Raw genomic sequence first — 16,342 nt, 5'->3', positions numbered from 1 at the left:
ACGGACGAATGAAATAAAAAAAAATCAAACGGAATCAATATCTTGCATTGCCTTGTTCTATTGCTGTTCATATATCGCTTGCCCCTTCCACTCACTGAAGAGCCTTTGGCAGATTAGCGCAGTGTTAACTGTTAAACTTTATATGCTTTCATCTAGATTCTCCTATCTTAATGGATCTCTCCCTTTAGATATTGTGATCAGATATGCTGGCAAGTGTAGCCGCGCGGCTACCTACAAACATCTTTGCTGAGATGTTTCCATGAAAGAACCAATTAGATGTCTCAAGAAACATTTGCTTTGCTACCCTTTTTGAGTATGATATCTATGTTGATGTACTGGCTAACAGATTCTGCCAAGCAATCTAATTATCAAGGCCATGTCCTTTTACCATCTATTTGTGTTATCCCTTAAATATAACATGGCCAATCATAGCTCCTGGGCCCAAAGTGCAACCAATCACATGGTTCCAAGACCAATAGCTAGATCACTGAAAGGTGCAATAATTTATTATTGTGTGGCTATCGAGGGTTGGGGAATTAATTTATGTACTGTGTAATGGTGATCATGATCTAGCAGGATTTTTTAATCAGTGTAATGAATTGAGTTTGTAGGTAAATGTCTCGGATGTGACCTGGTTTCTTCTTCTAAAAGTGAAGAGGAACAGGGAATGGAGCTCGTTTGCCACGGTATGAATTGTTCATTGGAAAAAAGGGAAAAAATTCAAGTGCTTACCGGCAATATGGACAACTGACAAATAAGAAGATCAACAGTTTGACTACAGCCTTAAGACACATAAAGATGTGGTGGGCTCAATGTAAGCAGGGGGTTGTTTCTTCTTTTTTTTTTCCCGCGAGTAATCAAGCAGTCCTGATATATGGGCCACTTAAACTTCTGATAGGTCACCCAAAATATCTGTTGAAGCAGATTATTGATTAGCTCTGGCTCACACTGGCCAGAATCCAGATGCAGCCAACTTAGGCTGTTCTATCGTCAAGATGGCATCAGATGATCATGTCATGGGATGATCAGCTATTCCCAACCAAACCAAAGCATCTCCACAACTGTGTTTCGACAATCAACGTGCGGCCCTGCAGGCGCAGGTCAGTGATGCTATATTTGACAACTATTATCTGCATGATTCATCACCACACTGGCAAAATCACTCTCTGTATATATGATATCTTGTGATGGAGAGGAATTTTGAAGGAAAGGAAGCAGCATGGTGAACAATGCCCATAGAATAGAGCTAGAGAGAGGTAGCCCCATGGCCTGTCCAGACGACAGACAGGATTCTCTATCGACAAGTACGGTTCCATGCACGCCCGTGCACAACCCCCTCCACCCTTGCACCCCCACCCACCCCACTGCGTGCCTCTTGTGACCAGAATTCAAAGGGACTGTGCCCTCCCACAGTGCAGGGGTAACCTTGCATCTGTACTACCTGGACCCATCAGCCCAATATATTTCCCCCACAACCATAGGTAGATATATCTTCTTTCACATATGCATACTAGGACTGTTCACTCCCATTGTTCTTTGCCTCACCACCTCAACCTCTCAAAGGTATTGGACATGGCCCACGTACCTAAGCTACTCACACCCCGGCCCCCATGGACCACCATGAACTACTCTAGAGCTTTTCAAACTCAGGCTACCAAATGTTTCGGCTGTTGCTGAAATCATTTTTAAACTTCGAGCAGTTTGGATTATGTTTAGATCTCATCCTAAAATTTTTCACCTTGTCACATTTAACGTTTGAACATCTGCATGAAGTATTAAATATAGGCTAAGAAATAACTAATTGTACAGATTGCGACTAATTTGCGAGATAAATCTTTTAAGCCTAATTGCTATATGATTTGACAATGTGGTGTTACAGTAAATATTTGCTAATGACATTAATTAGGCTTAATAAATTCGTCTTGTGGTTTACTGACGGATTCTGTAATTAGTTTTTTTATTAGTGCCCGAACACCCCATGCGACACTCTATATAATATCTGATGTGACACGCTAAAACTTTTACACCCCTGGATCTAAACACTACCTGTATATACTGAATGAGAATGACTGAAATCTCCTGCTCTAATTTGGTTTTCTCAAAAAGAAAAGTTCATATGCATATAGTGGAGCCTCATAGAGAGCTAAACATGCATGCCTATGATCTTTGGGCGGCTACCAACTGTAGTACTAACTGCTAGTTCCACTGAAAGATTTGTGATTTATTTGGTGACGATTGCGAGTTTTAGCACTTGGATGCAAGTTGCAAGGGGGTGAAGCTCAAAAGGACAGTCATGCTAGGTCGTGAACTTGGGAAAAGGCTGCTCCCATAGTCCCATGCATGCATCCAGACACAAAATGTAGGGACTAGCTAGCCCTAGCTAGCTTAGCTCAGTATGGCTCTTCGGCCCCCTCCCTTAGGTCCAACGATTTGATGGGCTGTGGATTTCAGGATCGAATTAATGTTGGTGTACTAGGAAAGTGGCTTGCACACGAGATCGTGTTCTTTGGGGGGATCTTAGGAAGATCTTATTATGGTTTCTTACGGTGCATCTTATTCATCAAATCATATGATAACATGACATCCGGTATATATGTAGTGCATGCAAGGTGAGATGGTATCAAAAATCTTGTGTGATAACACGCCATAATCAATTCAGCCTTCTTTTTTCTTTTCATTCCTTGCATTTATGTGTCATGCGGCGCCATTTACATGTGGAGACGAAGGTAGCTGAAGCAGTGAAGCTACATGCCTACATGAATAGTAGAGCTATATATCCTAATGGTGGAGGCTGCTTCTCTTAGGGGTTGCTGTTACGGTAAGACAGCTTAGTGATGTGAATCTCTATATATAGAGAAATACTTGTCTGTTGTTGCCTTCTCGGAGACTGTGATCTTTCTTTCTTGAGAAACTTTTATATGCTTGCTGTTGACTACTCAAATTGACCTGACTTTTCTTTTGCGCGTACATATGTTGAATTGACCAAACTATATAGTTGTAGGGTGCTGTACTGCTGCAAACACTGTTGGTACACAGTATGCTTGATTACTGCTTTAGCTAGTAGTATGTGTGTGTATATATAGTTTCAATTATTAAACATGTCCAGAAGTTAACTATAGATATACTCCTACTGGAGTACGCCATATTATTCACAGTAGTTCTTTTTTGTTCTTCCTCACTTTTTTGGGAAGAGTATGGACGCATTACAATATGAGAACTGTCAATTGTTCTCTGTGATATTGTTGGCCAGACTGGGTTATGTGTACTTTTAGCAACTTTTTGGCTTTTAGAGCTTTGCGGCAAGTAGTACTAATTACATGTTGCGATGGTATGTAGATCATGATGATGCTAATTGTGCATAAGCTTCATCTACGCACCTATAAATGACAAAATCTAAGCCAAAGATATAGCATGCTTCACCAGTAGTCATCATGGAGAACCATATATGCTTTTGGATTTTCTTTTAAACCGACGTGATCGTCATCAATCGACCTGTAATAAAAGTAAAATTGAACTGTAGTCTCTTGTTGGGAGCTGTTGGGCTTGCATAGACTGTCTATGATAGACATACCGTAGTGATCAGCATATATAATTAAAGTCTAACTCCAGGTGTTTTGATTAAAAATCAATGTTAGCAACAGATATTTTTTAATGTACCGCTCTCGAATAATATGATTGTTCTGATTTCTTTCTACGATTACAATTCCTGCGATATAGGTTACTCCTGTTTCTACATGTTGTAAGGTGCATGTTTTAGTTTTTTCCTAAGTCATACATAATACGAAATAGAAATACATTATTAAGGTGTGTTTTATGTGCATTTAATGAATTAATTTGATATTATAGATTGAATGTGTATTTTTCTATTAACTTAGGTTAAAGTTAACTTAGAAATTAATATGAGAACACACTATATATTGACATCAAATAGTGCTGAACACGAGTGATTAATTTGTATGGTCGAAATGCTCTGTACACGTACGTTTACCCTTTTGAGTTAATTTTGTACAGTATTAAGCTCAGACTGCAATGTTTCCTCTACTGTTTAGAAGTGTGATTTCTATGTGGAAAACATGAGTGATATTACACACTGTACAGTGTTATTGATCATGCAGCTTGGGTCCAGAATTAATCATTAGCGAGAGAGAACATATCTACTCTCTATCTAGCTAGACCTGATTAAGAATATCACTTAATTCGCTAGGTAAGTGTGGAACATGACAATGCATGCATGCCGATAACTTGTATCTGATGGGTTCCTCTCTAATGATTGCCAATGATACCGCCGCACGCACTTTTAATTATGAAGTCGAAGCCATAAACAAGGATTACTTAATTAGTTATATTAACAGCAGCATAGCACCACTCGGCCTGTGCTCTTATTGATTGCCACACGTTGTCAGTGTCTACATCGTCTGTTCCTTTATGATTGTGCTGCTTGCTTAGCCTGGAGTAGTACTAGCATATATACTTGCTCATGCATATGAGCGGCCATGATTACTTTAGAACCAGGCGCACTGGAGGAAAAAATGCTTGTTTTTAAGCTTATGTATTCCGTATATCACTCTCTTATGATACTGTGTTGAAATAATTACTCATTCCTTCGTTTCACAATGTAAGACTTTTTAGTATTGTCTACTCATTTAGATGTTAATAAATTTAGACACATATATATGTTTAGATTCATTAATATCTATGTGTATGTGGGTAATACTAGAAAGTTTTACATTGTGAAACGGAGGGAGTACTGCATTACTATATAACCTTCGAATTCTCATTAACTTCCCGTTGTAGGAAGTACCTTTTTCTTTGGTTCTAATCGAGGCTAAAACAATGCAAACGTTGCATTATTTAATACTTGTATAATTTTAAAATCTTTGGCTATGAATAACTTCTAAAATATGTATATTAGAAATATGTAGATTGTTTTATTAATGTATAGATTAGTTTTAAAAAGTACATTAATAAGATCATATATTTCTTAATATTTTATATATATATATATATAGAAAATAATGGTTAAAATTTTTTAGATTGTGTCATTGTTCAAAACGACAAATATTAGGAACCTGGATGGTAGTAAAGTACGTACGTACATGATGATTAAATCCGTGAGTATATACTACGTACGTTGGTCAATATGCAGTTAGTTAGGTGTATGTTGGTTGCATAGAGCGATGTTTTTTTAATATAGTTTATACCTTGTATTTGTATACATGAACTCTATGAGCACGCGTACGCTCGCAGGCAGCTGGAACTATTTGCGAATGATGATGAGATGAGGAAGGCACTGTGGTAGATATTCTTACGAGTAGTGGCAATGTCACCCTCACACTTTTTCTTGTACTGCCATTAATCCCGATTTGTCCTTATTTATCTGTTTACTTTCTCCCTCGCTCTCTCTCTCTCTCCCCCCATGTCTTTTTTGCAACACCATAATATTCTTCAACTCTCACTCCATCATTCAATACTGGGCCTTGCTTTTTCATATTTTGTTGCCTCTACATCTCACCTTTCCCTTGTGCTGCAGTTGTGTATAGTAGGAGAAGCTGATTTCTATATCTCTCTTCCCCTCTCTCCTAAAGATCACTACCAGAAAGAAGTCATGCTCTCCTGCTTGATCGTATGCTAGCTCATCCTACAGACAATTCTTTGATTCGTATCCAAACAGACAAGATTATTGATCTTGTTTCATTTTCCGTTTCTACTGTTTCTCCTCTATTTTCCATTCTGCAGCTTGGATATCAGTGGATCTTGGAAGAAACAAGCAGCAACTAAGAAAATCTGCCACATATTGCTGTTGTCTTTCTTCGTCAGATCATCAGATCTATCCTCTTCGACCACAAATAGGTAAGGATGAGCAGGTTTTGACTAGCTGGCTAGATCCACCTGAGGGAAATTTGAGAAAAAAAAGAGCATGATTCAGTCTCTGTCTCTCTTCCCTTAGGTACTAATATATATATTAATATCTATTCGAGCTCTTTGAGATTTGAGCAAACATCAGGTTGTTTTCGCTTCGAAATTTGTGCTTTTCTTGTTGAGAGTCGCACACATGTGCTCATACAGTGGATCATTGTCCAAGCATTTGTTTCAATCGGACCATTAATTCTCATCGGTACCTATTTCAAATAATTCTACAGCATAAAATCTACAGTTTCAATGTCCCCTTGTTTTTCTATAGTTTTTCTGTAAGAAAAGCAAAGCTAATTTCCCCATTTCTTGCCTCCAAAGTTTTTAAAAGATCAGATCAAAACACCTTATGCTCTGAAACCCTATCCTCCGCCCATCTTTTCAGTACAATCCTTGCTGCCATGAAAACCCTAACCCTAGAAGAAGTTGCACAAATACTCATGCATTTGTTTGAGAAATAACTGACAATTTCAGTACCATTCTTCAATTTGCAGGTGTAGCTAGCTAGCTCGCCGGAAATGGCATCCTCGTCGAGCACCAGCAACTCCGCCATCTCCTCGGTGGTCGCGTCGGCGGTGGCCACGACGACGCCGGGCGCCGGATCGCCGTGCGCGGCGTGCAAGTTCCTGCGGCGGAAGTGCCTGCCGGGCTGCGTGTTCGCTCCTTACTTCCCGCCGGAGGAGCCGCAGAAGTTCGCCAACGTCCACAAGGTGTTCGGCGCCAGTAACGTCACCAAGCTCCTCAACGAGCTGCTGCCGCACCAGCGGGAGGACGCCGTGAGCTCGCTCGCGTACGAGGCCGAGGCCCGCGTCAAGGACCCCGTCTACGGCTGCGTCGGCGCCATCTCCGTCCTCCAGCGCCAGGTCCACCGCCTCCAGAAGGAGCTCGACACCGCGCACGCCGAGCTCCTCCGCTACGCCTGCGGCGAGGTCGGCATCCCCACCGCGCTCCCCGTCACCGCCGCCCCGAGGCTCGCCGCGGCAATGCCGGCACCAGGCCAGCTCGCCGCCGCCGTCAGTGCCGGGATGTACGGCGGCGGCCGGAGGCTCGGGGTCATCGACGGCGGCGGGATAGCGCCGCCTTCCCCCCACACGGCCGGGTGCTACTACGCCCGCAACAACAACGCCGGGAGCATCGGCGCTGACGTGGCGCCCGTCCTACCTTACGCTTCCGTGGCTAATTGGACAGTGAACGCCATTAGCACCACCACCACCAACTCAGGATCAGAGAGCATTGGGATGGATCACAAGGAAGGAGGAGACAGCAGCATGTGAATTGAAGCGCGGCAAATAGTAAGTAACATTTGAGTGAATTTGTTGCATTGCAATCATGCACGTATATGCATCTGTTCGCTGTATGTATGTGTTATCAGTGTGCTACTACTACTTCTTCTTCAGATGTGGAGATCTGCGCTTTGGCCTTGATGAGAGAGGATCGGAGAGGCTTCAGGAAGATGGCAGCCCATTCATCCCAGGTTAATTAAGAGTTAAGAAGCAACCTATCTATCTATCTATATATAGCCAGCATGAATTATATATATCATCTCCCCGTCCCTTTTTGCATGTTGTGCAAAACCATACTTTGGAGTTCTATATGTAATCGAATCGAGATCTTGATCTCTCGTCTTTTCATGATTAATTCGCGTTTTTCGCAGGATCCATCAGTCATTAGTACGTAGCATGCTTTGTGATCAGAAAATAACCACCTTTAGGCCGATTAAACAATGCACCGAACACATCTATCGATAGGTGAAAAGATCCTGCGGCTTGCATGCATGCATGAGTACCAAGCTAGCTAACTTGGTTGGGCTAATTAAAGGCTACATGATCTGCATCTTATATCATATGTCATAGGCACCAGTGGCCTATATGTTTGCATATATGCTCCAGATATACACCATCTTGAGATGCTTAATAGTCTTGGGGGAAAGATTAAAACAGTTGTTTATTGAGAGCATCACATCGTTTGGTTTGAAGACATTCTTCGCTTCTATATATGTTATAGTAAACTGTAAAGGTAGGAAAAAAGCAGTATTCCCGTCACTATTCTTATAGGCCCCATCTTTTTATGGATCTCACTGTGGTGCATTGTACATGTATCATGTATTTATTCTATCATCTAGAATTCTCCTCTTTGGAATTAATTGCCTTTTTCACTCCCTTGAAGACTTAGTTTGGTTAATTAGCTATTACTCTATATCCCCACCAAAAAAAATATATTACTACTATATTCTTATGTGTGCTTGCCTGCTTATATATATATTTGTCATCTTTTTGTGGTCAATTTACTGAATTGTTGTTCATAGGTATTGAATTTTACTCTTATTGCCTTTCTGTTTTCTTCCTAACCATCCCCAGTTGGAATTCCTGGCTGTACATGATGCTGTCGTTGATCTGTTTTGACCACTTGAATCTACTCTCGAATTTACCTCTATTATTGCAACACCGAAGCTAAGTTTCAAACTTCCTGTTCTCTTTCACAAAAAAATTGAAACATCTCATGGGACGACCTCTCTATCTTGTATTTGAACAAAGTGGAGCTCCATTTGGAAAAAGAAGGTATATATTTTTCCCTTGTTCCAATCTCTGAACAATTTCCCTTGAAATTGTTGCATTTGTTCCAAATTTTACTGAAAACTATGTCCTTTCTTGATATGTCATCAAAATTTTGTTGCCATTAATTTTTGTTTTGAAAGATATTCTTTTGCTGTGACATGATCTTTCATTAAACTGCATCGCACCACAATCTCAGCTAGAGACTTTTTTTAGTAAGATGGAAAATTTAGGGAGACAGGTGTGGATTCCATCGTACGTTAATTGGACCTCAAGTCTCCAGCATTTTTTTACTTACTTTTAAAAGATTAAATATCAGAAAATCTCATATTTTGTAGGCAAAGTTTAAGAAACCACGGGTATTATCCCCAAGTAAGATTTCTCAAAACTCTACCGCTGTGTGTTGAGCTTATATTTACTTAAAATTTTCATCATATTATAAAGTGTCAATCTGTAAATATTGATTTGTTAATATATATGGGTGTTGATTTAGTTTTGTTACAATTATGCTAAATTTACTTGAGATTTTAACAAATGGGATTCTATACAACCGTTGACCATAAACTTTGGGTTTTGTGCTACAAGTTATGACACCCGTGGTTTCTGTAACTATAACCATAAAACATAAAGTTTTCTGATTTTTTTTTTAAAAAAGAGAGAAATATGCTTGGTTGCGAAAATATGGAACTCGATGCTGAACGCAATAGCTAGGGTTTTGAAAACGGGGCTGTGCATTTCTTTTACATTATCCCAAGTTGAATTTTCATGGTTATTTGCTAGAATGTACGATATTGTTAAATGCTCATGGTATTTACTCAATTACAGCTTGAATATACGCACGTAATTGAAATGAAAAGATATATAGTCTTGTTTCTTTTGTTATGATATTGCATTTGCATTAGAGTTTGCTTACCCATCAGTCCATCATGCCCCATATGCACTCTTAAGACCGTGAACGACCCAATCAGCTGTGCGATCAAAATCGCTATATATATATAGCTGTTTTTCGAGATAATGGATAATCCGGTATTAATTTGAACAGAGCTACATCGACAGAATTACTATAGCTGTAATTACGTATTAAGATCTATACACTGATCATTACAGTTTTTTGCATGCTCGACTGGACTCTTTTCGGTCCACCAATTACTTAGTGCTTATTTCCTAACATCAAAATGATTTCCTGGCCATCACGCATACGTTATCTAAGTTGTGTGTGCGGCCCGGTCGGCCGGTTTTTGCCACCATATATGCATTTCCACAACTTTAACTGATTAGACAGATAATGTGTGGATAACTATATGATTAAGTTACCTGCATATCGTTTTTTTGGAGAAATAAATCGTTTGTAAAATAGGTTACTAATATCACACTGCATGCTGGTTGAATTCAATGAACAAAGTACCAGGACTCGAATTTTATTGTAATGTGAATAGAATCAGAGCACTTGGCGTTTATAAAGTTAAATTCAATGAACCATGCATGATTGTCAACTCAAATATTAATATCCTGGCATTGTTAATTAAGTCATCCTCTTAATTAATTAATAGCAGATCAAATTTGAGAATCTCTCTGATTGGCTGGGAATTAAGAGATGATTGTCTGCCGTCTAGCCTGTTGTCGTTTTCCGCTAATCGGGATAAGTTGGTAGTAAAACGGGAGAATCTATGCTAAAAAAAATTATTATCGTCCAATTAACTGTTTTATATTTGTACGAAAGTCAATATCTCATAAACATATATTTGAACCAGCCGGGTGAGAATGATATGAAAAGAATCGGATGGGGGATGTAATTCTTCATATAGCAATTTTATTTGATTTTAAATTGGTGATCTTGGTTTCATACTATAGACAGAATGTTGACAGTATGTTTTTTTACTTATGTTTAGTTATTGTCCATGTTTTTTTAGGGCAAAGTTATTGTTCAAGTTACAACACTAGATAGAATTAGCTAGTGAGTAGATGAAAGCTGTATGTATAATAAATAAATAAATGTTGTTGTGAGATTAACTATGCACTATATATATGCCAAGTGAAGAAAAGGTATTTTAAAATTCAAAGATGGAGAAAAACAATTATGACTCAGTGTCATTATATGTTAATCCTGTATTTTTTTTCTATTGTGTGTTTTTAAACCTTTAGAATCACTTCATAGCGCAGTGTGGTTTCAAACCGAGGTCCCGTGTTCAATCTTCAATGCACTTATAATTTCTTCTTTAAAAAAAATCTGGTCCCTCCAAATCTCGTTTTTTTATCTTGAAAAGTGTACACATTTATCTATTGTTCCACTAGTAATAAATAATGCCTTCTAATAAATTCATATATCCAGTGGGCAACAACCTTACGCATTGCACAGAGCAAAGATTGAGACACTACTGCACATATAGTAGATAAAATATGCCATGGCTCCTAGTATTCGAGTTGCCTGTATGTACAAAAAAAAACATTTACACTGTCACTGTGCTCTATATATGCATGCGTCGCATGCTGTCATTCATGCAGTACTTGGCTCATACACCTTTTTTGTCATTTTCATTCTATAATACAATAGGTACGCAGTCGGTCGGTATATTTATGCTACTAGTACTGCTACGTACTATGGCCCTGTTTAGGGCCTGTTTAGTTTCCAAACAAAATTTTTTACGCTGCCACATTGAATGTTTATGCATATGTATGGAGTATTAAATGTAGGCAGAAAAAACAATTACACGGTTTGTGAGGAAATTGCGAAACAAATCTTCTAAGTTTAATTGCGCCATGATTTGACAATGCGGTGCTACAGTAAACATTTACTAATGGCGGATTAATTAGACTTAATAAATTCGTCTCGCAGTTTCCTGGCGGAATCTGTAATTTGTTTTGTTATTAGACTACGTTTAATACTTCAAATGTTGTTTTGTTATTAGACTACGTTTAATACTTCAAATGTGTGTCCATATATCCGATGTGACACGACGAAACTTTTCACCTCTGAAACTTAAGGGCCTGTTTAGTTAAAAAAAATTGCCCCTGCACAACATGTAGTGTGTGTTTGGTTCCCGGCCACACTTTGCCACAACTAACGTTAGGCAAGTTGTGGCAACCACAAAAGTGTTATGACCAGTATTAAACGTAGTCTAATAACAAAACAACATTTGAAGTATTAAATATAGTCTAATAACAAAACAAATTAGAGATTCCGCTAGGAAACAATGAGATGAATCTATTAAGTCTAATCAATTCATCATTAGCAAATGTTGACTGTGGCACCATATTATCAAATCATGGCGCAATTAGGCTTATTCGTCTCGTAATTTACATGCAATCTATGTAATTAGTTTTTTTTCTATGTGCATGTATCGAAACATTCGATGTGATAGGGTGAAAAGTTTTTGAGTGGGAACTAAATAGGGCCTATGCGTATACGTATGCATATATAGCCGTCTGCAAATACTATATAGTATACTACAGTACGTACTACCTTGTTGACTGTTGCTCTGATTTGACATGACCAATGTTGCGATGCCACTAGTCCACTACTCTGATCTGGTCACACTGCACGATCGATTCATCGATCGACCAATCAGGGCGACGTGTGCACACGCGCTCATCTGTCCTCTTGATGAATGTGCTACTGTGTTTTCAGTTTTTTCTTCACTCAACCTGTTGTTGGATGTGTCTTGTAATTTTTTTTCATCATTTGTTATGTATCGCGGAGTTATTATTTTGTCTTCATATGTCTTAATTCGATTCTTATTTTGATCCTCAGCATTAATATAATTGGATGTAAATTGATTGCTAGTGTTTTTTTTTCTTAAAAGAACTACTCTTGGCTCAAAAACTATATAGTAAGTGAAAAGCCTCTCTGTACTTAAATTGAAATCTCAATATATAGGGAAAATTCAAATGGGTTACATGTAAATTTGCTCGAAAGGATGTGAAATTACACAAATCACTGGTTTAAAAATTCAATCAAATTTGAGTAACTTAAGTTCTTATATGATTTCAACAAAATTTAAATTCAATTGAAAACTCAATTTTGGTTTTTAGATTCACGTGGAAATATCATAATTTTTTATTTCGATTCTCCAAAATGTTTTCAAAGATTGTTTCAATTTGCTCCTTCGAAATTTCTTCTAATTTTGTTGGAATTCGTTTAATTTTATTTTTAACATCATGGTCAAGTTTCTAAAAATTCCAGTGGTTTGGTTAATTGCACCGCCTACTATTCTTAAAACAAAAGAATTCAAGTTTTTTTTTTAAAAAAAATTGTAACTAATTGTTATGCGAAGGGGCAATTGTCATTTTGAAGAAAAAAAATCATGGTTGAATATTGGAGTGGAGAAATTTTAAAAAGGGATGAGATGCAAAATTAGGGACATGAAAGTAATTGACCTCAGATGTACACAATGAATTTTCTCGTGATTCAGTGGCCTTTACGTATTGAATAACCACATCGTCAGGTTTTTCGTTGAATGCCTTACTTGCACTACATTGCAAACCAGGTTACCCATATAAGTTATTGCCTCCATTCGAAAATATAACAACTTTTAACTGTGAATCTAAAAAGACAAATGTTCAGATTCATAGCTATAAATATTTATATTTCGAGACTATGCATGCTGTGCTCCCTCCGTTTCAGGTTACAAGACTTTCTAGCATTGCCCACATTCATATAGATGTTAATGAATCTAGGCACATGTGTGTGTGTATATATATATATATATATATATGAATGTAGACAATGCTAGAAAGCCTTATAATATGAAACGGAAGAAGTATATCTTTATACATATATACATTTCTATGTGAAAAAAAAGGTAGATATCCATATATGTGCGTACACGCATGGATATGATTGTGTTCTTTATGCAATGCATGTATGGAATGGCCGGCCTCGCGTGTACGTGCAGTATGTGTCGGGCCTCTACCGGTCAGCTGAATAGTCCATGGCAACTGTTTCTTCACACTGTTCATGTGTAGCCATGTAGATGAATAATTGGGCTGTTTCCCGTATTAAGAAAATTATTATGACCAGTAAAAATCACATCAAGTAGTAGCTAGCTCTTGCTATAGCTACCTATAGCCCCCACCACAAAGGGAGAGAAAAGAGAGATTTCTCTGTAGCTCTAGCGCTAGTTACACGTTCGTATATGTGTGATGTGTGCTGTTCATGCCATTATATTGATCGTTTTGGATGGAGGAGAGCTCACAGGCCGGCCGACCGGTTGGTGCTGATGATTATTGGTACATGTCTGCTGGCTGATCCATGGCATCATTTTGTACCCAGTTCTGACATAAAAATTAACACCGTTAGTAATTAATTAAAGGCGCAAATATATCGCGTATTTTTTTTAAGATAATGGAAGATGTGCGAATATTTTCATACATATGTAAATCACATTCACGGTGACACAACATGCAGAGTGTGTTTGGTTGCTGGCCACACTTTGCCACAACTAACGTTAGGCAAGTTGTGACAGCCACAAAAGTATGATGGACAAATTGCTAGCCACAAAATGTGGCAAAGTTTGCAAGAAAATTAAGTCTATGACATGTGGGACATGATATTGAAAAAGTGTGGCAAGCCATAACTGTGGTAGTGAACCAAACACATGTCTAACAAACTGTGGCAGCAAAAAATGTGATGTGGCTATCAAATTAAGGAGAATGGTTTATCTTAGTGTAACACGCAAAGAATGTTTTTTTAAAAAAAATAAAAGGACAGTCGGGGATTGTTACATTATAGGTATCACTAGAATATATTAATAGCTCCAATATAAGTTTTTAGTTACGGAGTATTTGGCGTGGACAACATCGGTCTGTGCAACAAATTATTGGTTGCGCGTGATTGCCACACGCTTTATTTTCAATGGCGACTTTGGTTGAGATATTTGTCCACCTATGCACACCCTATCATACCCTATTGGCCTTTGTGGAAGGATGTGATGCATGAGCACCTATGCATGGAGTGACTCGTGTTATCCCTATTTGTGCTCCTAATCTGTACTTCTCCTGTTTTTATTATTCATTTAACAATATACTCCCTCCGTTTCAAATTCAAAATATTTGAAACCGTTGATTTTTTAGTACGTGTTTGACTATTCGTCTTATTCAAAAAATTTAAGTAATTATTTATTCTTTTCATATCATTTGATTCATTGTTAAATATACTTTTATGTACACATATAGTTTTACATATTTCACAAATTTTTTTAATAAGACGAACGGTCAAACATGTGCTAAAAAGTCAACGGTGTCAAATATTTTGAAACGGAGAGAGTCTATCGTATTAAGTTAGTTAACCAAAAAACACTCCGATGTTTCATGATCAATTCAATCCACACTTTTATCCATCCCTAATTATGTATGGATTCATGTAACCCATTTTCAGTTAAATAGGTCCATTACAAAACACAAGCGTGTTGGTGTCCTTTAAATACCCGTTAGATCGTTCCTTGTGATGGAATCAGCATGTCCGAGTTTAAATTTTAAATTTAACACGGGTGCTTTTACTAATGTCCTCATCGACATCGACAACAATGCGCTCGTGGTGACTTTATCAATATTAAGATATGTTGGTTCAGTTTTTCGGAAGTGCTCATAAAGATAAAGGGTGCGTGTATACGTTCATAGGGGTGAGTGGGTGCGTCTTGTGAGCGTTTGTGTTTGTACTGTGTTTTTTTTTTAAAAAAAGAAATACCCGTTAGACTTGTGGAAGACACGGATCGGAGGAGGTGAGCAGCTGCTACGTGGACGGTATGGATGGATCGATCAAGCTTATGTACGTGCGAGGAAAAAAAGTTCTTTTTGTTAAGGCGGGAAAGATAAAGTTAAGAAGATGCGCGAACGTAGGTGCCCGACAAAGCCGTACTCGTACGGAGTATAACGTACGGCTGTATCCTGTACAAGCGCATGTAGGAGTCGTACATACATATACGACATACTCTCTCCGTCCAAAAAAAACTCAATATAGAAGAAGATGTGTTGTTAGATGATAAAACATGATTAATACTTGTCTTTTTAATTTTTTTCATAATTTTTTTAAATAAAACGAACGGTCAAACATTGGACACGGAAACCGGTTTTTTTTTTTACAGCGGTTAATAGGGTAGGCCCCAGTAGCGTCTAGGAGTAGCTAGGGGCACTGGTCACATATCGCACATGCGTGTCAGCGGCATGCAATGCAACGACTGCAACTGCAAAGCTAGCTATACACCCACCCAACAGTAGCGTAGGCTATAGTATAGCTCTCTACAGAGTAGTAGTATCTCCTTTTGTGATTAGGTGAATCACGCACACGACGGCCGGCCGGCGACGAGCCGCGCGGCGAAGTAAATGTGTCACGTCGGCGACCAGCCGACCGACCGATCGGACGGACGCCCACTGTACGTTGCGTCGACTCCCACACGTACCTAGGAGTAGCTACTGGTACGTTTTACCTTAACTCCGGCCGGCTTCGCCTTGGTATACTGTTCCCTCTCCTCTCTTTCTTGCCTACCTATGCGTGCGTGCGAACATATATAGTGCATTGTACAGCATATATGAAAGGGTCAATCCTCGTGCCTTTCCCCTTCAACATCGACTACATGGTTGACCTAAGAATATCTCATATATTGGGTTAATTGTATCCATGTTCATTACAAATGTAGGAGTATCAATTTAGATAAATGTCATTACTATTCTTCTATTCGTACCCACACAAAATTGAAACCGTGTCATCGTCGTCACGTTTTTTTGTCATCTTATAAACAGGGATTGAAATTTCGTTTCGAAATTTCCAAAATTTCGGACCCCCCCCTCCCGCAAGCCAATATCTCTGCCTAATTTCCAGTTTTTCTCTTTTTTTTGTGAATTTAGTCAAATTCAGTTAAATTGTGTCAAAATTTTAGAAAATTTCG

The 16,342-nt window shown here is 38.5% G+C and overlaps 1 protein-coding gene across 5 annotated transcripts; it reads left to right on the top strand.

Moving 5' to 3' along the window:
• Positions 1–611: 611 nt before the first annotated feature.
• Positions 612–7,570, top strand: LOC4325196 (protein LATERAL ORGAN BOUNDARIES). 5 transcript variants are annotated; one of them, XM_066311997.1, is made up of 5 exons: positions 986–1,100; positions 5,531–5,623; positions 5,737–5,850; positions 6,405–7,202; positions 7,308–7,570. In XM_066311997.1, the coding sequence occupies exon 4, from the start codon at positions 6,429–6,431 to the stop codon at positions 7,182–7,184; it is 756 nt and encodes a 251-aa protein (XP_066168094.1). In that variant the 5' UTR covers positions 986–1,100; positions 5,531–5,623; positions 5,737–5,850; positions 6,405–6,428; the 3' UTR covers positions 7,185–7,202; positions 7,308–7,570. The 5 variants fall into 5 exon arrangements, with proteins under 5 accessions (XP_025878847.1, XP_066168094.1, XP_015648006.1 ...); XM_026023062.2 differs by lacking the exons at positions 5,531–5,623; positions 5,737–5,850 and adding an exon at positions 612–814 and having other exon boundaries at positions 899–1,100; XM_015792520.3 differs by lacking the exon at positions 986–1,100 and having other exon boundaries at positions 5,417–5,623.
• The last annotated feature ends 8,772 nt before the right edge of the window (positions 7,571–16,342 follow it).

Source organism: Oryza sativa, chromosome 1 (genome assembly GCF_034140825.1).
Source record: "Oryza sativa Japonica Group chromosome 1, ASM3414082v1".
Classification (NCBI taxonomy): domain Eukaryota; kingdom Viridiplantae; phylum Streptophyta; class Magnoliopsida; order Poales; family Poaceae; genus Oryza; species Oryza sativa.
Note: the sequence above shows the minus strand (reverse complement) of the source record. Positions and strands in the feature narration are given on the sequence as shown.